General features: G+C 41.3%; 1 protein-coding gene across 3 annotated transcripts in view; it reads right to left on the bottom strand.

Moving 5' to 3' along the window:
• AGBL4 (AGBL carboxypeptidase 4) overlaps positions 1-24,492 on the bottom strand; it is a 2,901,779-nt gene that overhangs the window by 2,590,276 nt on the left and 287,011 nt on the right. For all 3 annotated transcript variants that reach the window (XM_077450277.1, XM_077450278.1, XM_077450279.1), the window contains exon 3: positions 1,474-1,598. In XM_077450277.1, the coding sequence (XP_077306403.1) occupies positions 1,474-1,598 (125 nt within the window). The remainder of the gene's footprint in view (positions 1-1,473; positions 1,599-24,492) is intronic.

Here is a 24,492-nt window from a genome sequence, read left to right as displayed (position 1 = left end):
TTGATTTAAATAAATACCATTTGGGTAATGTGCAAGGTTGGTGCACCCTCTTTTTGTTGTCTTTTTGTTGTCTTACAATGACAGTGTGTAGGGCTTGTTAAGCATTGTGGTTGGGAGCAGTAAAACATGTGGTTGAGCTGCTTTTTCTTTTGCCCTGCAACTCCCCCCCCCCCCCCATTAAGCTGCAAAGGCAGAAGATGGGGGCGTTTACACAGGGCAAAAATGATCCACCTGTTGCATTCAGTTGGTCGAATGCGACCTGTTCAAGCAAATGAGGCCACACTGCTGCTGCCCTGAGAGATCAAAAGATAGGTGGAATCACCACACCCCAAGGAAACCTCTTAATTTCTTTAATGGTTTGAGTTTTATTTTTTTGTAGATACATATATCTGGTATACTCAACTTATGCCCCATACACACGAGCGGAAATTCTGCCAGCAAAAGTCCGATGTGAGCTTTTGGTCGGAAATCCCGACTGTGTATGCTCCATCGGACTTTTGCTGGCGGAATTCCCACCAACAAAAGATTGAGGCAGGTTCTCTATTTTTCGGTCGGAAAAAGTTCCGATCCTAAATTCCAATCATCTGTACCAATTCCGACGCGCAAAATTCCTACACATGCTGGGAAACAATTTGACGCATGCTCGGAAGCATTGAACTTCATTTTCTCGGCTCGTCGTAGTGTTGTATGTCACCGCGTTCTTGACGGTCGAAAGTTCAGAAAACTTTTGTATGATCGCGTGTATGCAAGCCAAGCTTGAGCGGAATTCGGTGGGAAAAATCTTGGATGGTTTTTATGCTCGTGTGTACAGGGCATTTGTTTGAATAGATGCCGGAAATTAGAAAGCTAAATTTCCTTAAAACAATAAAAGAATTCTTGTGTTTTCTTTTTAACTAAAGTCTAGGCAAATATAAAAATAATCCAATGATAGATTTATTTACATATCGATTAATGTATTTTTGCCTGTAGTTGCCAAAATAATAACCTTCTGTTATCCCTGTATAGCAGCACTAGGCGAGGGAGATGCAGTACTAGGAACCAATTGGCTCCTGATACAGTTATTTCAAGGATCATGCTGACAGCAAAAGAGACCAAAGTGAAGGCTTCTATGTCCAGTTACAGAATGGCACTAATCTTTAATCATGCTGTATTGTAGTGTATTTTGTCAAGAGGTACTGGGAAATACAAGACCTGGTTGTGCTGTGCAACAGAAATATCCACAAGAATTTTCAAATCCTTTGTCAGGTACAGCCATAAATGTAGAGCTTAGTAGTGTATTAATCTGTTTGCCTCGAATCCAACAGTAGACAAAGCTTGGATTTCACTTTATAGAGCAAAAATAGACATTTCCTTGCAAGAAACTTCTACAAGAAGCACCATGTACTGCCTCTTCACAGTACTACAGTATTAATACTATAACAAAGTGATCACAAAAGTACCCATGCAAACTGAAATAAAAGATATCTGTCTTACCTGATACCCCTTTACATTCTCCACCGTAAAATTAAACCAGACACGGAAGCGGGGATTACATGTATCAGGTCTGATAAACAGGTCATACTCAAACTCTGTGATGTAGTCTACTCTGCCCAGATTGCCTGTTATAAAAAAAAAGTATTAAAAGTGTTATTACACCCTCCTGGTAAAACAAGATATATAGCAAGTATATACATCATCTCTTACATTTCTTGTGCAGTAATCTTTCCCCTCATTTTCACTTACAGAGAAGTTACCCTGTCCCAGTGTAGTAATCATTGGAGCCCTAGTGTAGCCAACCTTACATGTGTGCTTCCTTCCCAGGATGTTCAGGGAAACGCCAATGAGAGATAAAAAACAAGGGGCTTTGAATCTCCCTGATGGTATGGCATGATGGGTAAGTATCTGCCTGAAATGGCAAACAAGGCTAAGCGACTCAACTATGCAGGAAAAAAATAGGGTAAATCATTCTCAAAGATAATACTACAAAGAATCAAAAGTCAATGTCAATTGGTTTCCCACAGCTTAGAAAACCCTGCTATTTGTTTAGAGGGCTAGTAGGCTGCCAAGACCCTGCTGCAATAGGAAGTATCAGGAAAAAAAACGTAGATTTCTATGCCTTTGTTCTGTAGACTAATTTCTCCACAATGCCAGTAGCTATAGAGGTGAATGAGAGCTTGTGTGTCAGGATTGGAATGACAACTGCATGACTGTGCCTGAATATCTGCGTGTATATTACAGTTCACAGCTCACAGCACAGGATTGCAGCTGTGCACATATCTGCATGTGTTGGTGCACATGCTAAGTTGCATGGTACTGCACATGCTCTTTAATGTGACTAAGCATTTATAAGTACCCATCTAACGCACAGTGCACCCAAGAAGAGTTGCTGAGTGGTCTTCGGATCCTTTGACCCATGACCTGATCTGCGTTTGAGCTGACTTTCCTCCTGACTCCTGGCTGGATCCTTTGCTCCTGCTTTTGAATTGGTACTTCTACTACCTAGCTGTTAGTGACCCTGCCAGTCCTTGCTAAAGCTTTTGTCCTTGCCCCAGCAAGTTCCTGTGCCCAACCTGCACAAACCTGGTCTGAGTGTCTCCAGCATCACAGCAGCTCCCAGGCTGTCCTCTAATCTGCAAATTGTTGACCCACTGCAGTCACCCTCTCCACTCCTTGCCCTGCTACACCCTGTCTCCAACTCTAGGGCATACAGGGCAGGAGGTGTAAGGGAAACCCTCTTGTCATTTGGGACTTGTACAGAATATGAAAATACTTTAGCGTGCACAGTCTGAGCACAGTTTTACTTAGCTCTTGTACACACGGTCGGAGAATCCGTCGGGATGTGTCCTATCGGACCGTGTTATCAGATAATCTGACTGTGTGTGGTATACATCGGACTGATTCCGTCGGAATATCCGTCGGACCCAATTTTCCAACATGTTGGAAATATTTCCCGACCAACTGGCTCGATCGGACATACTCCGATCATGTGTAGAGAATTTTGATCGGACCAAGGGCCACGCATGCTCAGATCAAATTCCTACATCAAAGCTATTGGCTACTAGCCTGAACGTAGTCCCATCGTAACGAAATTACGTCATCACATTCTGAAAGATCGGATTTTTCGACAACTTAGTCCGACCGTGTGTATGCAACAGTTTCGTTCAAGATCCGACGGACAAAATCTGACGGGCAAAATCCGACAGATTTGGTTGTGGAAATCTCTGACCGTGTGTACAGGGGCTTACACTTGTTGACAATGTAAACGGAAAGGTACTGGTTTGATATTATTCAAACTACACAATACTGACCGCTACATCTTTTATGTAGCTATGTTGGCAAAAGTTCTTTATATATAGTATTTCTTTTCTTTTTACCTTGAAACCTAATACGATTTTTGTAGAAATAAACTAAGTCTGCTGGTTCTTGCTACGGCTCACAGTCAAAAAATGAATGTGCAGTACACGTGTACCTGGAATTAATTCCACTTGGGATTTGCACAGTCAAAGGAGTTCTCCTTTAAAAAAACACAAACTAAAATGAAAGTTTGTACTATTAGACGTGAGGAGCCGGAGGAATATGACAGCCTCCTTTGCATTCCTGAGAATAAATGGTTATGTCTGATAAACTGGCTTATTTCAGACAAATATTCTTGACTTTCATTTTCAGCAAATAGCTTCTATAAAATATAATTATCACTTGGTCATCCTCATTAAACGTGTGATTGAAGTTAATGCTTTGGCTATGTGCATTTCATTGAATAAAGGCACATTCTGTATCGTTGATTTGCAAAAGGATCCTGGCGAGAAATAAAGTAAATTTATTGTGATTTTCCAGCACAATTTTATATTCAGGAAAGTTACAGCAGAACTAAACATTAAAAAAAAGAAAGTAAATGAAGTAAATGAGAAAAAGCACGCAGCTCTTTCATAAGTTTCGTTGGTATTTTTATGCTGTTAATTAAGTACTTAAAAAAGATTTTGCTGGTTTTTACATTTTAGTTGTTTGTTTGTTAATCACTATATAACTAAATGTTTGCGGACTTCTGACCATCATACCAATATGTGCTTGTTCGACATGACATTTCAAAATCACATATTTTTATAAAGATTTGCTCTCCACTTTTGCAGCTCTAACAGCCTCCATTTTTCTGGGAAAGCTTTCCACAAGATTTCACAGTATGTTTATGGGAGTTTGTGATCGTTCAAAACAGTATTTGTGAGGTTAGGTACTGATGTTGGGTGACAGAAAGAGAAAAGAAGAGCACCTCTGAGTGTAGACTGCTAGGTAAATTTATTAAAATGCCAAAGTCTGATGAAAGAGCATGCATGCCCCTTGCAGGCACGGCACATGCTCAGAAACGCGTTGCTTGCTTCCTGTTATCTCAGTGATGCCATCACGCACGCTTACCAGCCCATGCTGCATTCCAACCCCATCTTGGAGAGATACAGATAGCTTCCAGGTGCGTGCTTTCTTGTGGCACTGGACATTGGTGGCCCCTTAGCCTGCTCCAGTGGCATGTCCCGAACATTGATACCTGCTGATGTTTCCTGATGAGTCTGTCTTTTAATTACAAAAAGTGAGTGGCCATCTGTTTGGCTTTTTAATAAATGTACCTAGTAGTCTAGTAGGTGCTCTTCTTTTCTCTTTCTGTCACAGTCTACAGAGTTCTGCTTTTGCTCATTGGAGAGCTTGCCCTGGTGATTTGACTACATTGATTACTCATGGACCATATTTTATTTGAATGTTATTTATTACCATGGATTTTTTATGTACTTTATTCATTATTATATAGCACATACTAGGTTTACTTCATGGTGTGCGGTCCCCACCTGGTGCACCTACACCCCCTCTCTTTATCATTGTTGGATGAGGAGACCTGTCTTACAATTGGCATTCCAATTCATGCCAAAAGTGGTCAGTAGTGTTGAGGTCAGGGCTTTGTGCAGGACACTCAAGTTCCTCCACACCAAACTTATCAAACTATGTCTTGATGCAGCTACCTTTTTCAGGCATACAGTCATGCTGGAACAGAAAAGGACCTTTTCGCAAACTGTTACCACAAGGCTGGAAGCGTACAATTGTCTAAAATGTCTTTGTATGCTGTAGAATTTAACAGTTCCCTTCAATAAATCACGTGAACCTCATTTGTAAGGTTGACTTCATTTGTAAGGTTGACCACATATTTTCAATCATATAGTGCTTCTTAAAGTTCAGTATTATGTGTTTTATCTTCTTTTTGATATGATGTTATTTATAATAAAATTTAAATTTTTTACTAAATATTCTCTCTTGAGTGGTCCTTGAGTGGTCCTTTAAAGTCCATAGTGCTTGTTAAAGGTATTTTGTGTACAAATTTGAAGCTAGAGTGTGCATATCTCTACCTCCTAAAATCTCTGCAAGATTCAAGCTGAACTGTTAATAGGAAAAAACAAGGTAATCTTGAGAGTATATCAGTAGAGAACATTGAGCTTATTCAACAACCCAATACAAAGGGCAATGGATATGCAAAGTACAATAAATCAGAGCAACTAGCTCATCTTTAAAAAAATATGACTACAGTAAATTGAAGCTGATCTCTTTATTATTGTTATTATTATAAGTGCCAATACCAGTAATTCTCAACCATCCCAACCTCAGTCAAGGCACCCTTTAAAATTGTGCACAATCTTTAGGCACCCCATTCTAAATATAAACTCGTAGCTTTACATTATGTAGTGGCATCCACGATTGTAGTACACCAAACATTAGCAGTGATTTATTCTTACAAAGCAATATACCTATGTACGTTGATACCAACTAGTATTACAGCATGTCTCTTCTCCCTCAGTTTCTCTTCCTCATTCACCTAATGTTGATGGGGAGGGGCAGGGTAGGGACAAACAAGGCACCCAAAGCCCTCCTCATCAACCTATAATGTAATTGGTTGCTGGGATGCCAGCAGCTGACCAGCATGGGCAAGGTTGCAATGCTGCAAAATTAAAACCTGTGGCTTGGTGTAACAAAAAAAAAAGACAGGCTTGACCCGCCTACCATCTTGTTGACAATTTTTGGGCAATCTGGAGTAATTTTAAGGCATTTTGCAAAGGCACCCCTAAAGTGCCAAAGCACCTTGGTTGAAAAAAGCTGGCCTATACTATAACTTTGTAACAAGGCAGCTTGGCAGGACGAGAAAAGATTTCCCAGCACACTTAGCAGCTATCCTGCAAAAAAAGGGGAAAAAAATAATAAATAAATAAATAATAAACACCTTGTCTTATGCCCCATACACATGGTCAGACATTCCTACCACAAAATCCGTATGATATTTTCCGACTGATTTTGGCCGAAACCTGTGTGGCATACACACGGTTGCACAAAGTTTTCGGAAAATCTGATCGTTCTGAACAAGGTGACGTCAAACACGTACATCGGGACTATAAACAAGCCAGTAGCCAATAGCTTTCATCTCTTAGTTTATTCTGAGCATGCGTGGCACTTTGTCCGTCGGAATTATCTACACACGATCGGAATTTATGCGATCGGATTTTGTTGTCGGAAAATCCGACAGAAAAAGTCCGATGGATCCCACACACGGTCGGATTTTCCGACAACATGATCCGATCGCACATTTTCCATTGGAAAATCCGACCGTGTGAATGGGCATAACAATTTAAGTTAAGTAAAAAATCTTTGTTGGACAAATTTACAAATAAATGTGGAAGCAACACTGTCTCACCAAGGCTCCTGGGAAAGTGTGGTTCTAATGCCGTACACATTGTCTGAATTTTCGTCAGAAAAAGTCAGATGGAATGATTTCATTGGATATTCCGATCGTGTAGGCTTCAGTTGACCTTTTTTTTTGAAAATTCTGATGGGCCTAGAAAGAGAACGTGTTTTAAATCTTTCCGACGGAATCAATGCTTATCGGGAAAACTGTATGCTGTTCCGACAGACCAAAAACGACGTAAGGGCAGCTATTGGCTACTGGCTATTGAACTTCTTTTCTAGTCCTGTCGTACGTGTTGTACGTCACCATGTTCAAAACGATCGGACTTTGGTGTGATCGTGTGTAAGCAAGTCCATTTCATTGGAACTCGGTTGGAAAAAACGGTCATGTGTACACGGCATTACTCTTAATTTTGAGAGTCTCTATGCTGGAGCATATATAGCAAAGAATACATTAAGAACAGGTATGCATGGAAGGAGCCCATTACTCCTTAAAGGTGCCGGGACACACTAGAAGCCTAGCAAAAGCAGAATGGCAGCTAAAGGCCTCCAATGTGTCTCCATGCCAAAGCAATCTATACAAGAATGGCAAGAACCCCAATTTATAACTAGCTTTTGAAGCAAGGTGTACATGGAAGGGCATTGCACAGCACACACAAACAAAAGATTTCACAGCACACTTACCAGCTAACCTGCAAAAAAACTCAAAGTCTAACAATTTACATTAAAAACAGAGGGCTTCATTTTAATGTAAATTGTTAAATAGGGTCATTTTGTTTTGTTTTTTGTAGACTAGCTGGTAAATCTTTTATTTGTTTGTGCTGTGCAATGCCCTTCCATGTGCATCTTACTTCAAAAGCTAGTTATAACTTGGGGTGGGTGGTTGCAATTATTGTATAGCCAGTGTGGCAGGAGCCGATTTATCAACAGAAATGGAGTCAGTAAATAGTTATCATGGGGTGGCACTTTTAGGAAAAAATTAAGTACTCTATCTCCATTATACAATATTTTCTAGATGATCACACATTTTCATTTATTTCTACTTACAGTCTTGGAAAAAATGGGCTGTTTTGCTTGGGCTTTTGGGGATGGCCTTTAAAACATGATTATGATTGGTTGCATTTTGTCACTGAACTCTGTATATTTTCATAATTTACACTATAACAAAAAAAAAAAAAAAAAAGATAATTTCATCTAGCTAGGCTTGAATTTCCATGTTTCCACACAATTCTCTGTTTTTAGTATCAGTGCCAGCACAATTAGTGTCAGGCTATATAGCTTGAAACTACAAGTCAAATCTCTGATGTAATTATAAATTATTTGCAAGTTGCAAATTTCATTTTAAGACATCATCATCTGCAACAACTCAGCCACAGCGCAAACCTGAGGACACTACGGGCCATAATACCTTCAATCTGCAATCTCTTTTTCCAGATTAAATTCTAGGAGAATCATACTCTCCTTAGGACTTTTAATGGTGATCACCAAAGCCCCTATATAATGGGCATTTTAGTGCTTGTCATGGGTTATCACAAATATCTACAATGAAATCTGCAATAGCAATTATGTAGCCTTGGTGGCTTCAGCACTGCAGCCATCACTAACACTTTTAAGCCCTAGTCAATGAACATAGGGGAAATGTTTCTCATAAATTATGAATGGATTTAGTGTGCAAGAGCTAAACCGCAATACCAGTTTAATACTTGTGCTACTGAGTTATTTAACATCTTGTTCATTGATTTCAATTTGTCAAAAGCTGAACTTGTATGTTACAGTACATTTTTTTACAGTAATCATACTGACAAGAGGTAAACGAGGAGAGATAACCTTGTAATCATGCTGCTTTGCTTTCAATGTCCAATCAACATGCTAAAGCCTAGTACACACCAGTACCTGCTGGGCTGAACGAAAGAAATAAAAACACAGCTCAGGTCCAAATCTCTATACTAACAAACCAATGTTAAAATAGCTATCTTCCCTGCTGTGCTATTGTGCGCCGCTAGAACACTCCGGTCAGTGCTCTCGGCCATTGAGAGACAGTCGGCAGACCATTTTCGGTCATGAGCCTTTGACAGAAGGCGGCCGGACGGTTGGCTTCTGTTGGACTGGCTGCTATACACACAGGCCAAATGTTGGCCGGGTTCTATTGAACTGGCCAGTGCCAGCCGACATTCAGCCCGTGTGTACTAGGCTTGAGGATGTGTTTTGACCTGTTTTCTTGACCAAGCTCAGTGCATCTGGAAAGTATTCCTCAGAATTCTACAAACAATACCTCAAAATGACAATGTGAAGGAAATTTGTTTGAAATCGTTGTCAATTTATAAAAAAAAAAAACCCCCCAAAAAAAACACATGTACATAACAATTGTATAATTGTATAATGTATTGACAGCCTTTGCCCAATACTTTGTTGAAGCACCTTTGGCACCAATTACAACCTCAAGTCTTTTTGAGTATGATGCTACAAGCTTGGCACAACTATTTTTGGGCAATTTCTCCCATTCATCTTTGCAGGACCTCTCAAGCTCCATCAGGCTAGTTGTCCTGTAGCCACTCCTTTGTTATTTTGTCTGTGTGCTTAGGATCGTTGTCCTTTTGGAAGATGAACCTTCACCCCAGTCTGAAGTCTAGAGCAGGTTTTCATCAAGGATGTCTCTGTACATTGCTGCATTCATCTTTCTCTCTATCCTACTAATCTCACAGTTCCTCCCACTGAAAAAACATCCCCACAGAATGATGCTGCCACCACCATGCTTCACTGTAGGGATGGTATTGGCCAGGTGATGAGCGGTGCCTGGTTTCCTTCAAATATGACGCTTGCCATTCAGGCTAGAGAGTTCAAACTTTGCTTCATCAGACCAGAGAATTTTGTTTCTCATAGTCTGAGAGCCCTTCAGGTGCCATTTGGCAAACTCCAGGCCGGTTGTCATGAGCCTTTTACTGAGGAATGGCTTCCGTCTGGCAACTCTACTCTACGGGCCTGATTGTTAAAGTGCTGCAGATGGTTGTTCTTCTGGAAGGTTCTCCTCTCTCCACAGAAGCTCTGTCCTTCTCCCGCGATTGCTCAGTTTGGCCAGGCGGCCCACTCTAGGAAGAGTTCTGGTGGTTCCAAACTTCTTCCATTTATGGATGATGGAGGCCACTGGGCTCATTGGGACCTTCAATGCTGCAGATATTTTTCTGTACCCTTCCTCAGATCTGTGCCTTGATACAATCCTGTCTTGGAGGTCTACAGACAATTCTTTGTGCCTTGATACAATCCTGTCTTGGAGGTCTACAGACAATTCTTTGGACTTCATGGCTTGGTTTGTGCTCTAACTGTGGGACCTTATATAGACAGGTGTGTGCCTTTCCAAATCATGTCCAATCAAGTGAATTTACTACAGGTGGACTCAATCAAGGCCTTAACATAACAAAATGTGGAAAAAGTGAAGCAATGTAAATACTTTCAGGATGGTCTGTATACTGAAATTGCAGTAAAAATCCAGGACCTAGCTATGCTGTCTGGGAGTTGTACCTGGACTACAAAACTGGCTGCACAACATTAAATATTTGTTGGCAGGAAAAACACATCACGATTGCCAGAATGAAAATTAGAGACATGCAACAGGTAGTCTTTGTATTTATAAATGTTCAATATTTGCTGGAACTGTACCTTTAAAAAAGCCAAAGTACCTTAATGACACATTATTAAAGCAATTACAGCACAGCTATGAAGTTAAAATGCCAAAAAGAACTCATAACTAAAGATTTGTAATTCTTTAGCAAGTCATATGAGTCACCTGCAAAAAGCAACAAGATTTCATACAATAAGTGACTAAAACTTGATAAATTATAATTAAATGAAGTGTTGGAAAGCCAAATATATTTCTGCCAAATGATATGAACCAAATCTGTTTCGTTCAGCACTGTCAAGTTAAATGCAAGCTAATTGCAGCAGTTTAGTAATATACAATAACAAACTCATGAGTACAGTATGTGACTGGCTTGGATCATGCCAAGAATGTAGTAACACAACTGAATATAACATTTGTATCAAGTTGCTATTTGAAGGATAGTTCCTCACATGTAATTATTTTTTCCAAAAAAAGTCTATCAATTCATATGGCAAGAATCACGTGAAACAGATGATTGGACTCCTATTGTCACATATTCTCTTAAAGGCTTGAAGTGAATGTGTGATGTACCCATGTGCCAATAGGTTTACATCTGTAGACCTCCACATACGTGCCTTTCTTTTGCTTCACTGCCACTCTATTTATCCCCAGGAGTAAAAACTAAGCCCCATGTTAGCTAAAAATTGCCTGATTCTTAGTACACATAGGGCTATGGACTCCCTTGTAATTAACACTGGTTGGTCCACCCACTGCTGTCACATGTTCCCCATACCCAGAAGTACTGGCCATTTCCTTTGGCTCCTAATGATTACGGGAGCAGAAGGAAAAAGAAGTATATCATTTTGGAGATGAGAAGGGGTGTTTAATTGGAATTCAACTAAAAAATTGTAAAAACGCTGACGGGTAGGGTTTTATGAGGAAGGGAGACCCTATTGGTCTATTCTGTCAAAAATGCTTCTCACTGCCTTTCAGTGGTAATGCACACTAAGCTACATATGCATAACTAAGCTTCTACTGTATTTACAGGACCGCTCTGTGCCATGATAATGTGACTCCTGTGAGCTGTGCGGGTGTAATGCCATGGCAGCCCGGCTATCCAAGCTGACAAATGGAATGAAACGTGAAGGAAGACTGGGTTCAATGGAAGCACCCATGACCAGCAGGTGCATAAAGGGGGGGTTTGGAACTTTAAATGAGAGATGTATACCAAAAAGCAGTGATTCCATAGAACATTTTTACTGTACCTTTGAGGTCATGAACAGCAAACTCAATGACAAAAAGTGCATACACAATATAGCATAAATGTAAGGCATGCTAAAAACCACATACACAGTATTTACCAAAAGTAAGTACACCCCTCACATTTTTGTAAATTATTTGTTATATCTTTTCATGTGGCAACATGGAAAAAAAAAAAAGACACTTTGCTACAATATAAAGTAGTGAGTGTACAGCTTGTATAACCATGTAAATTTCCTCAAAATAACTCAACACACAGCAATTAATGTATAAACCACCGGCAACAAAAGTGAGTACACCCCTAAGTGAAAATGTCCAAATTGGACCCAAAGTGTCAATATTTTGTGTGGCCGCCATTATTTTCCAGCGCTGCCTTAACCCACTTGGGCATGGAGATCACCAGAGCTTCACAGGTTGCCACTGGAGTCCTCTTCCACTCCTCCATGATGACATCACAGAGCTGGTGGATGTTAGAGACCTTGCGCTCCTCCACCTTCCATTTGAGGATGCTCCACAGATGCTCAATAGGGTTTAGGTCTGGAGACATGCTTGGCCAGTACATCACCTTTACCCTGAGCTTCTTTAACAAAGTAGTGGTCATCTTGGAGGTGTGTTTGGGGTCATTACCATGTTGGAATACTGCCCCGTGGCCCAGTCCCTGAAGGGAGGGGATCATGCTCTGCTTTAGTATGTCACAGTACATGTTGGCATTCATGGTTCCCTCAATGAACTGTAGCTCCCCAGTGCCGGCAGCACTCATGCAGCCCCAGACCATGGCACTCCCACCACCATGCTTGACTGTAGGCAACACACACTTGTCTTTGTACTACTTACTTGGTTGCTGCCACACGCTTGACACCATCTGAAGTTTATCTTGGTCTCATCAGGACACATGATATGGTTCCAGTAATCCATGTCCTTAGTCTCTTTTTCTTCAGCAAACTGTTTGCGTGCATCATCCTTAGAAGAGGCTTTCTTCTGGGATGACAGCCATGCAGACCAATTTGATGCAGTGTGCAGCGTATGGTCTGAGCACTGACAGGCTGACCCCCCTCAACCTATGCAGTAATGCTGGCAGCATTCATACGTCTATTTCCCCAAAACAACCTCTGGATATGACGCTAAGCAAGTGCACTCAACTTCTTTGCTCGACCATGGCGAGGCCTGTTCTGAGTGGAATCTGTCCTGTTAAACCACTGTAGGGTATTGGCCACTATGCTGCAGCTCAGTTTCAGGGTCTTGACAATCTACTTGTAGCCTAGGTCATCTTTATGTAGGGCAGTGTTTCTCAATTCCAGTCCTCATGGCCCACTAACAGGTCATGTTTTCAGGATTTCCCTCAGATGAAACAGCTGGGGTAATTGCTAAGGCAGTGAAACTGATCAAATCACCTGTGCAAAATAATGGAAAGCCTGAAAACATGACCTGTTAGTGGGCCATGAGGACTGGAATTGAGAAACACTGATGTATGCCAACAATTCTTTTTTTGAGATCCTCAGAGAGTTCTTTGCCTACCAGTGACCAATGTGAGAGAGTGAGAGCCATAACACCAAATTTAACACACCTGCTCCCCATTCCCACCTGAGACCTTGTAACACTAACAAATCACATGACACCAGGGAGAGAAAATGGCTAATTGGGCACAATGTGGACATTTACACTTAGGGGTGTACTGTAAAAAAACATATAAAATCATCTGTATGGACATCATGAATTTCATTATACCAACTCTTCAGGGGGCAAATATAATGGTGATCTATAAAGAGACATAACCAGATGGTATAGTATTGTAGCTACATAATAAGGGTAAGTAAATGATATAAGGGACAGGATGGGCATCCCTATAAATACTCACGTCAACTGCATAGATGTGAACAGAGGCTCTGCTCGCAATGTCTGGCATAAGAGCTGAGGTAGAGACATGTGGACAGGCCGGGAGCACTGTGGATTCCCCAAAGACAATGTGCAAGTATAGGCGACAATGAGCTAACACTTCTGTGGATTAAAATCGGTAGTATATATTGAATGTATAATATTATTGATGAGAAGTGTGAGAAACCCATACACCAAGTCAGATGAAGGGAAAAACTAAGCATAAATGAAAGAGCAAATACTCAAAAATCAACCGGGTATGAGAAAGAAAGAAAGAAAGAAAGAAAGAAAGAAAGAAAGAAAGAAACACACCCTAGATGATATTGAAACCAAAAGGGAAAGATATACTGTGTTTCACCGAAAATAAGTCCGGGTCTTATATTAATTTTGGCAACAAAAGACACAGTAGGGCTTATTTTTGGGGTAGGTCTTACCATGTAATATGCTGTCTTCTTTACCCCTCTCTCTCCCTGCCTGACTGTAATCTCCAGTTTGAACTGAGTTAAAATGCTTGTAAAATCATATAATCCACTTGATTACAGTAGTATATAATGTACAATGTGTGTGTTTCTGTAAAATAATTGTGCCAAATATCTTCGTTATAGCGCCACTCTGCGCTTCTGTGACCCGCCGGAGCTCCCTTCCACGCAATTATATTACAGAAACACACACATTGCACATTATATACTACTGTAATATAGTTGATTATAGGGTTTTTCAAGCATTTTAAACTAGGGCTTATTTTCGGGGTAGGGCTTATATTCCAGCCCTCCTGGAAAATAACGCTAGGTCTTATTTTAGAACCTGTGGTGATTTATCTTGTTGGTTCACATGGAACTGGGAACCAAAATCACAAGTGAATGCTTGCATGTAAGGTGATGCCAGGAAGACACATATATAGGGATGAGGTCACATGGGTGCATTCGTAGTATAGTCTGGTCAACCCATGAGGCCAATTGAGGCTGCATAAGATAAGCAAGTGTGTTGAAGTGGTCAATTGAGAAAAAGAGCTCTTCAAAGTTCAGAATATCATGTGAAGTACAGGCCACATGCAGTTATGGTGTGTTAGTGCAAACTGTCTTTTATCCTATCCACCCAGTCTCTGGGAGCCTTCTACAGATATGATGTCTAATCTTGTAACCCACTTATAGTGCCACTCAAGGTGTTCTGCTTGTAAGGATGCAGGCTGTCTTATGCTTGATCCAGAATGAAGCGCGAGGAGATAAGAAACAATGCACCCCAGGAGGAATGTGAATGGCCTCAAGGCTGGGGCTGTTCACATTACTCTCTACATGTTGAGCTAGTGGTATGCGGTGTCTCTCATCCCCATATGATGTCTAATCTTGTTACTGTGATACTAAAGCCTTGTACACACTACTCGTTTTTTTTTTTTTTTCGTTCAAAACAAACTGAAAGCTCAGGGTGGAGCCGCTGTACTAACAATCTGATGTTAGTACAGCGTGCTTAGCTACTGTGTTCTGACAGGGGGACGCTCTATTTGTGGGTAAAAAAGGGCATCAATTTTGTTTGGGTACAGCTTGCATGACCTTGCAATTGCCAGTTAAAGCGAAGCAGTGCTGTATCGCAAAAAATTGGCCTGGTCATTAAAGGGGAAAATCCTTCCACAGTAAAATGACATTTCTAAAGGAAAAATAATAATTTAAAACTGTCGGATCCTGGCAACATAGATAATAATCATTGAAAGAAAACGGCATGGGCCCCCCAGTCCATTACCAGGCCTTTTGGGTCTGGTATAAGTGTTAAGGGGAACCCTGCACCAAAATTTAAAAGAAAATGGCATAGGGGCCCCCCAAAATCCATACCGGCCCTTTAGGTTTGTTATAGATTTTAAGGTGAACCCTGCACCAAAATTTAAAAAAAAATTGCCTAGGGGTCCCCCCAAAATCTATATTAGACCCTTATCCAAGCACACAACCTGGCAGGCCGCAGGGAAATGGTTGGAAAAAAGAGCACCCTCCTCTCTTGAACCATACCAGGCCACATGTCCTTAACACGGGGAGGAAATTTGGGGTCCCCCAAAGCACCTTGTCCCCATGTTGATGGGGACAACGTTCTCATCCCCACAACCCTTGCCCGGTGGTTGTGGGGGTCTGCGGGCAGGGGGCTTATTGGAATCTGGAAGCCCCCTTTAACAAGGGGACCCCCAGATTCTGCCCCCCCACTATGTGAATAGGTATCGGGTACATTGTACCTCTACTCATTCACCAAAAAAAAATGTCAATGATTTCTATCTATATTGCCGGGATCCAACAATACATTACAGCCACGAGCAGTTTCAAATTCAATTTTTTCCTTTAGAAATGTAAGTTTGCTGTGGTATGTTGTTGCTGTTACTAGTTCTAAACAAGGGAAAGATGTGCTACTTTGCAGGCACCCCCCCGGCATTAAAGGAATATTTCATTTTTATTGTTTCACTTTAAACATTATTAAAATCACTGCTCCTGAAAAAAACGGCCATTTTGCATCGATAAATGTCCCCTGGGGCAGGACCCGGGTCCCCAAACACTTTATGGCAATAACTTGCATATAAGCCTTTATAATTAGCAATACAAACACGTTAAAAAAATTAAACAAACATAAAAGACATTACCATCTTTGAAGCATATACACCCATCAGCCACAACACCATGACCACACACCCTAACCCATCGCGGCATAGATCCCACTAGACCTCAGAAGGCATACTGTAGTATCTGTCATCAAGCCATCAGTAGCAGATCACTTAAGTCCTCTAAGTCTAAGTTGTGAGGTGATGCCTCCATGGATTTGGACCTGTTACTCCAGAACATCCTACATATGCCTTATGGGATTGAGATCTTCAGAATTTAGAGGCCATGTCAACACCTCAAACTCATCTGAATTCATCAGATCGGGCCACCTTCTTCCATTGCTCTGTTGTCCAGTTCTGATGCTTACGTGCAAATTGTAAAAGTTTTTTGCTGTAGACATGGGTCAGCATGGGCACCCTGACCAGTCTGTGCCCACACAGACCCATACACAACAAACTGTGATGCACTGTGTGTTCTGACACCTTTATATCCAAACCAGCCTTAATTTTTTCCAGGTCCCAGCCTTCAATACCCACATGCACCAGTGGGCCTTGACGGCTCATGACCCTGTCGCCAGTTCATCAGTTTTCAATGAATATCCTTTAATTAACCACTTTTGGTAGATCCTGACCACTGCAGACCAAGAACATCCCACAAGAGCTGCAATTTTGGAGTTGCTCTGACTCAGACATGAAGCCATTACAATTTGGCCCTTGTCAAAGTTGCTCAAATCCCTAAGCTTGCCTATTTTTTCTGCTTTCAACACATCTCCTTCAGGGACAACATGTTCACATAACATGTGTTGCTGTTAAGATAGTGATGAAGAGGCAGGTACACCTGGAAATGCTTCATTGACTATGCATGCTCCTTGAGTGATATTGGCACCAGTCGGAAGAGGACAATCCCTGTCAGACAGATGAGTCCCGGCTTCTATACAGCAATACCCAACAGCCAACACGATCTCTTTGGCTGTCAACTGTTGGCTTCCCTCATTGTTGGACGTTGAGCTCCGGTGCTGTGCATCTTTTCACTTTCACCTGTCTCTTACTTGCTCTTGTGAGTGTAACTTACTATGTTTTAGTAAAGTGTTTGTTTTTTAATACTACACCTTTGCGCCTGTTGTTTCTCTCTTCCCTTGTCTAATAAATCCCACCTACTTTCAGATGCCATTGCAACAAGATAATCTATGTGATTCACTTTACCTTTCCGTGATCATAATGTTATGGCTAATCGGTGTATATTATTTTAATGCACCATAAGAGAATTAAGTGCCTGTCCTTCCTACCTTTAACAGTCTTCCGTGTATTACTAAATGACAGGTTTTCTTAAACGCAGACGCCATTTGCATTCAGATGATGTAATAATGAGAGATAATGTCTGACTTTTCATCACAGTTACTTTGAAGCACATAAAGCAGCAGCATATCGAGCCTTTCACTGTACCAGCTTTAATGGCAGAGTCCATAATCTATTAGATTAAAACCACTTTGGGATAAATAAAAATAAAAAAAGTTTAAAGTTGCAATTTGCAAACAATATTATTGTTACGCTTTTATTGTAGGCCATAGAACGTACCGATTAAAGGAGGTTTGCATATTGATGGCTAGGCTCCTGTAATTGCTTTTTGCGGTTGTGCTGATGCTAGCTTCATTCCCCAATGAGTCCGATGAGATCACACACACAGCCTTAGTAAGCCATTAGAGCCCCCTTATCAACAGGCCACTATCCATTATCCTAAATGGAAAGTAGTATAGTTGAAAAAACAGGAAGCTTCAAAGTAATGGGGTTAAAATGGATCCTTAGGCTTGATAAATAATGTATGTTGTAAGAATTTGAAAGCCCATATGGTTCATTGTGAGATGCGAACTATATGCCACTAAATGCTCTGTAATGATACCTTACTATCTGCTGGCTTTCCTGCTAGATACCAGTAAGACAGTCTTTTTTTTCAAATACATACTTGCTACCCAGAACTTTCCATTTCTGTTATTTAAAGAAGCTCGCAAACTGCTATTTTTAGCTAAATGGTCTCATAACACACCATTACAATTTTAGAAATTTGCCAACTATCTATTAAAAAAAAATGTACTCTCCTATAACATTTTCACACTTCACATGCCAGGACCAGGTGCCTCTCTGTCGACTTCACGATGTGCTCTGAATCAGAGAAAATCTCAGCTCCCACTATGCAATGGCAGTTACGGATGAGCAGAATTTTGAGTTCTCACATCCCCTAAATTTCATCAAAATTTGGGAGAATTCGGTGCAACTATTTTGTCCAAATACATTGGTGGAAGGGGAAATTAGGGTGATTTTCATTGCTGCAATGGCCTTAAATGTTCCCTGAGAATAAAAGAAGGTCTTTTCAACTATCATACACCTATGCTTATGCCAAAAAGAGCCCCTTATTAGAATCATTATTTTATGTTTTTTTTTCCCCAAAAAGTAAAAATAGCAAAAAGCAAAAAAAAAATTATAACATAAATGGGAGGCGACAATACAAAATTAACAATCAAATTCACATAAAAAGGAAATAAACACAAATACACAAACACTCAAGAAAATAAACTAAACTAGACTCAATATACCAGGGTACTGCAAAGTCCAGTGTCTTAAAGTGGAGTTCCACCCAAAAATGGAACTTCTGCTTTAAGGGAGGTGACCCCCTGACATGCCACATTTGCCATGTAATTTTTTGGGGGGGAGCGGATACCCACTTTTTAGAGGGTCCCAGCCCACGGCACCAGATGGGAGATCACCTCGCCCCCCCTTCCTCTCGGCAATCATCTAGGACAGGGATCATCAACCCTGTCCTCAGGGCCCACTAACAGGCCAGGTTTGCAAGATAACTGAAATACATCACAGGTGATACCATTTTCTGTTCAGTGATTGCAGTATTCTAGTCTGCATCTCCCCCAAGGTAATACCTAAAACCTGGCCTGTTAGTGGGCCCTGAGGACAGGGTTGATGACCACTGATCTAGGACATGCCACAGGTCCCAGATGATTGTCAGGCCAGTCACAGTGCACGGCGGCGGCTCACGCTGGGAGCCCACAGTTACAATGCCGGCGCCGCAGAGAGGAGGGGGGAGATGAGCGAGTCTTCACTTTGCTTCCCCTTCATTGCTGAACCCTGGGATAGGTAAGTGTCTGATTATTAAAAGTCAGCAGATACAGTATTTGTAGCTGCTGACTTTTATTTATTTTTTAGAGCAAAACTCCACTTTAACCCTTTTGTTGCCAGAGACTTTTTTTTTTTTTTTTTTTACATGCACATTAAATGTACTTTTTCAGTACTTAAGATTAATTAAAACTCACAAACATTGTCGTGGAAATTTACTAAAACTGAAGCAAACAGAATTTGGAGCAGAGCTGCATAGTAACCAATCAGCTTCTAGCTTCTGCTTGTTCATTTAAACATCTACAGTATGTTATGAAAATAAAGAGAATAGGATATATATACAGTGGTGTGAAAAAGTGTTTGCCCCCTTCCTCATTTCCTGTTCCTTTGCATGTTTGTCACACTTAAGTGTTTCGGAACATCAAACCAATTTAAACAATAGTCAAGGACAACACAAGTAAACACAAAATGCAATTTGTAAATGAAGGTGTTTATTATTAAAGGTGAAAAAAAATCCAAACCATCATGGCCCTGTGTGAAAAAGTGATTGCCCCCCTTGTTAAAACATACTATAACTGTGGTTGTCCACACCTGAGTTCAATTTCTCTAGCCACACCCAGGCCTGATTATTGCCACACCTGTTCACAATCAAGGCATCACTTAAATAGGAGCTGCTTGACACAGTAAGGTCCACCAGAAGATCCTTAAAAGCTACACATCATGCTGAGACCCAAAGAAATTCAGGAACAATTGAGAAAGAAAGTAATTGAAATCTATCAGTCTGGAAAGGGTTATAAAGCCATTTCCAAAGCTTTGGGAATCCAGCGAACCACAGTGAGAGCCATTATCCACAAATGGCGAAGACATGGAACAGTGGTGAACCTTCCCAGGAGTGGCCGGCCGCCCAAAATTACCCCAAGAGCGCAGCGACGACTCATCCAAGAGGTCACAAAAGACCCCACAACAACGTCCAAGGAACTGCAGGCCTCACTTGCCTCAGTTAAGGTCAGCGTTCATGCCTCCACCATCAGGAAAAGACTGGGCAAAAATGGCCTGCATGGCAGAGTTCCAAGGAGAAAACCACTGCTGGGCAAAAAGAACATCAAAGCTCGTCTCAATTTCTCCACAACACATCTTGATGATCCCCAAGACTTTTGGGACAACATTCTGTGGACCGATGAGACAAAAGTGGAACTCTTTGGAAGGTGTGTGTCCAAGTATATCTGGCGTAGAAGGAACACTGCATTTCATAAAAAGAACATTATACCAACAGTAAAATATGGTGGTGGTAGTGTGATGGTCTGGGGCTGTTTTGCTGCTTCAGGACCTGGAAGACTTGCCGTGATAAAAGGAACTATGAATTCTGCTGTCTACCAAGAGATCCTGAAGGAGAATGTCCGACCATCTGTTCGTGTACTCAAGCTGAAACGAACTTGGGTTCTGCAGCAGGACAATGATCCTAAACACACCAGCAAGTCCACCACCGAATGGCTGAAGAAAAACAAAATGAAGACTTTGGAGTGGCCTAGCCAAAGTCCTGACTAGACATGTGCATTCGTTTTCGTCCGAATGCATTTTCGTCCGAATTTCAGCTATTTTCGTTTTCGTTTTGACAAACGATAACGAAAGCACAAAATCCGAAAAACGAAAGATCCGACATAAATAAATGCTTTATTTTCGTTTTCATTGTTACAACAGTTCGATATAGAATAGGAGATTCGACATGACTCTGACAACAATCTGTCTATAGAACCTGTGTTCGAATGTGCCTAACCTTACCTCTATTAGTCCAAGATTATATAGAGAAAATATTCAACAGAGAAAAAAGATTTGACAGAGAGAAAAGATTCTGCAAGATACTGTCCTAAAAAGTGTTTGGGGACCCGGGTCCTGCCCCAGGGGACATGTATCAATGCAAAAAAAAGTTTTAAAAACGGCCGTTTTTTCGGGAGCAGTGATTTTAATAATGATTAAAGTGAAACAATAAAAGTGTAATATTCCTTTAAATTTCGTAGGGGGGGGTTGTCTATAGTATGCCTGTGAAGGGGCGCATGTTTCCCGTGCTTAGAATTGTCCCTGCACAAAGTGTCATTTATGCAGGAAAAAAAGTCCTTTAAAATCACTCGCAGCTATAATGAATTGTCGGCTCCGTAATACAGAGAACACTCATTGAAAGTCATTGATAAAAAATAAATAAATAAATAAAAAAAAAAAGCGTGGGGGTCCCCCAAATTCAATTACCAGGCCCTTCAGGTCTGGTATGGATATTAAGGGGAACCCTGCCTCAAATTTAAGAAAAAATTTGACGTGGGGTTCCCCCTAAATATCCATAACCAGACCCTTCAGGTCTGGTATGGATATTAAGGGGAACCCCGCGTCAAATTTAAAAAAAAATTGACGTGGGGTTCCCCCTAAAAATCCATACCAGACCCTTTATCCGAGCACGCAACCTGGCAGGCCGCAGGAAAAGAGGGGGGGACGAGAGAGCGGCCCCCCCTCCCTCCTGAACCGTACCAGGCCACATGCCCTCAACATTGGGAGGATGCTTTGGGGGTCTGTGACCCCTCAAAGCACCTTGTCCCCATGTTGATGAGGACAAGGGCCTCATCCCCACAACCCTGGCCGGTCTGCTGGCGGGGGGCTTATCAGAATCTGGAAGCCCCCTTTAACAAGGGGACCCCCAGATCCCGGCCCCCCCCCTGTTTGAAATGGTAAGGGGGTACAAAAGTACCCCTACCATTTCACAAAGAAAGTGTAAAAAATGTTTAAATAAAACAAACACACTTTTGAAAAATTCCTTTATTAAAAATAAAAAAATAAAAAAAAGATTCCAGCGGCGGTAATCCACTCTTGCTATCCAGCGACGGACGGTCATATCTCCAGCGATGTCTAATGTCATCCAGCGCAGCTCAGCATCCTTCTTCTGTCTCCGTGTAGGAGACATTGCAGGCATTCCGGCGGCTGACGTTTGTTATATACGGAGGGCGGGGCCACCCGTCACCTGACCCCGCCCCCCTCTGACGCAAGGGGAAACCCGGGGTTCCCTGTGACTTTTTTTTATTTTTTTATTTTTAATAAAGGAATTTTTCAAAAGTGTGTTTGTTTTATTTAAACATTTTTTACACTTTCTTTGTGAAATGGTAGGGGTACTTTTGTACCCCCTTACCATTTCAAACAGGGGGGGGGCCGGGATCTGGGGGTCCCCTTGTTAAAGGGGGCTTCCAGATTCTGATAAGCCCCCCGCCCGCAGACCTCCACAACCACCGGCCAGGGTTGTGGGGATGAGGCCCTTGTCCTCATCAACATGGGGACAAGGTGCTTTGAGGGGTCACAGACCCCCAAAGCATCCTCCCAATGTTGAGGGAATGTGGCCTGGTACGGTTCAGGAGGGAGGGGGGGCCGCTCTCTCGTCCCCCCCTCTTTTCCTGCGGCCTGCCAGGTTGCGTGCTCGGATAAAGGGTCTGGTATGGATTTTTAGGGGGAACCCCACGTCAATTTTTTTTAAAATTTGACGCGGGGTTCCCCTTAATATCCATACCAGACCTGAAGGGTCTGGTTATGGATATTTAGGGGGAACCCCACGTCAAATTTTTTCTTAAATTTGAGGCAGGGTTCCCCTTAATATCCATACCAGACCTGAAGGGCCTGGTAATTGAATTTGGGGGACCCCCACGCTTTTTTTTTATTTATTTATTTATTTATTTATCAATGACTTTCAATGAGTGTTCTCTGTATTACGGGAGCCGACAATTCATAATAGCTGCGAGTGATTTTAAAGGACTTTTTTTCCTGCATAAATGACACTTTGTGCAGGGACAATTCTAAGCATGGGAAACATGCGCCCCTTCACAGGCATACTATAGACAACCCCCCCCTACGAAATTTAAAGGAATATTACACTTTTATTGTTTCACTTTAATCATTATTAAAATCACTGCTCCCGAAAAAACGGCCGTTTTTAAAACTTTTTTTTGCATTGATCCATGTCCCCTGGGGCAGGACCCAGGTCCCCAAACACTTTTTAGGACAGTAACTTGCAAATTAGCCTTTAAAATGAGCACTTTAGATTTTGAACGTTGGAGTCCCATAGACTTTAATGGGGTTCTAAAGTATGCTATATACTAGCTCCGTCGAATCTTCTTTATACATTCGACAGACACCATAAGCCTTCAAAGACAGATTCGACCGTGATTCATGTGGATTTTCGGACGAATGCAATTTTTGAACGAAAAACGAAATAAATAAAAACGAATTTCGGGAGTAACTAAATAAATTAAGTTTTCAGACGAAAACGAAATTCCGAAACGAAATATTTTACTCTGCACATGTCTAGTCCTGACCTGAATCCTATTGAGATGTTGTGGTATGACCTTAAAAAGGCCGTTCATGCTCGAAAACCCTCTAATGTAACTGAATTAGGACAATTCTGCAAAGATGAGTGGGCCAAAATTCCTCCAGGACGCTGTAAAAGCCTCATTGCACGTTATCGCAAACGCTTGGTTGCAGTTGTTGCTGCTAAGGGTGTTATTAGGTTTAGGGGGCAATCACTTTTTCACACAGGGCCATGATGGTTTGGATTTTTTTTCACCTTTAATAATAAACACCTTCATTTACAAATTGCATTTTGTGTTTACTTGTGTTGTCCTTGACTATTGTTTAAATTGGTTTGATGTTCCTAAACACTTAAGTGTGACAAACATGCAAAGGAACAGGAAATGAGGAAGGGGGCAAACACTTTTTCACACCACTGTATATATATATATATATATATTTTATTTTTTTTTGGCCTGTCCTCTTATTTCTTATTGTTATCCTGATACAGCAAAGTGAGTGAGGAATGTCACCCTAAGACATGAAGTACAAGGTGGTATCAAAAAGAAGTTTCAGGACTAGTTTTGTATCCGATGTACATCGGGAGCTGTGCAACTGGTGCTATTCTGACCACGTGTGTTACCACTTCTGCTATTTTATCACGGACAGCAAGTTAGAACAAAGAGCAGGCGTGAAATTCTGCGTGAAACTGGGCAACTCTACCACAGAGACGGTTGACATGATTCGGCAAGTTTATGGTGGTGCTGCAATTAGTTCAAAATCCAGCTCAAAGGTCACCATTTTGACACCATTGCAGAGATCCAGTGTGAATAGCAAAAGGTGCCTGATGCGCTTCAAAAAGAAGACTTCCAGGACACATTCCAGAACTGTCAGGAATGCTGGGAGCATTGAATGGCTGTGCAAGGGGACTGTTTTGAAGGTGATAGTGTGTAAATGTAGACAAATAAAGTACTTTCTTGTAAACACCTCATATGTAACTTGTAGGTTAACCAGGTGAAAACAAAGAAAAAAAGCCTGAAAAATGAAAATGAATGCAGTCACAGTATCTATGAATAGTAAG

This window comes from Lithobates pipiens, unplaced genomic scaffold (assembly GCF_037356315.1).
Source record: "Lithobates pipiens isolate NorthernLeopardFrog02 unplaced genomic scaffold, aLitPip1_a1.2 Scaffold_23, whole genome shotgun sequence".
NCBI classification, from domain to species: Eukaryota; Metazoa; Chordata; class Amphibia; order Anura; family Ranidae; genus Lithobates; species Lithobates pipiens.
Note: the sequence above shows the minus strand (reverse complement) of the source record. Positions and strands in the feature narration are given on the sequence as shown.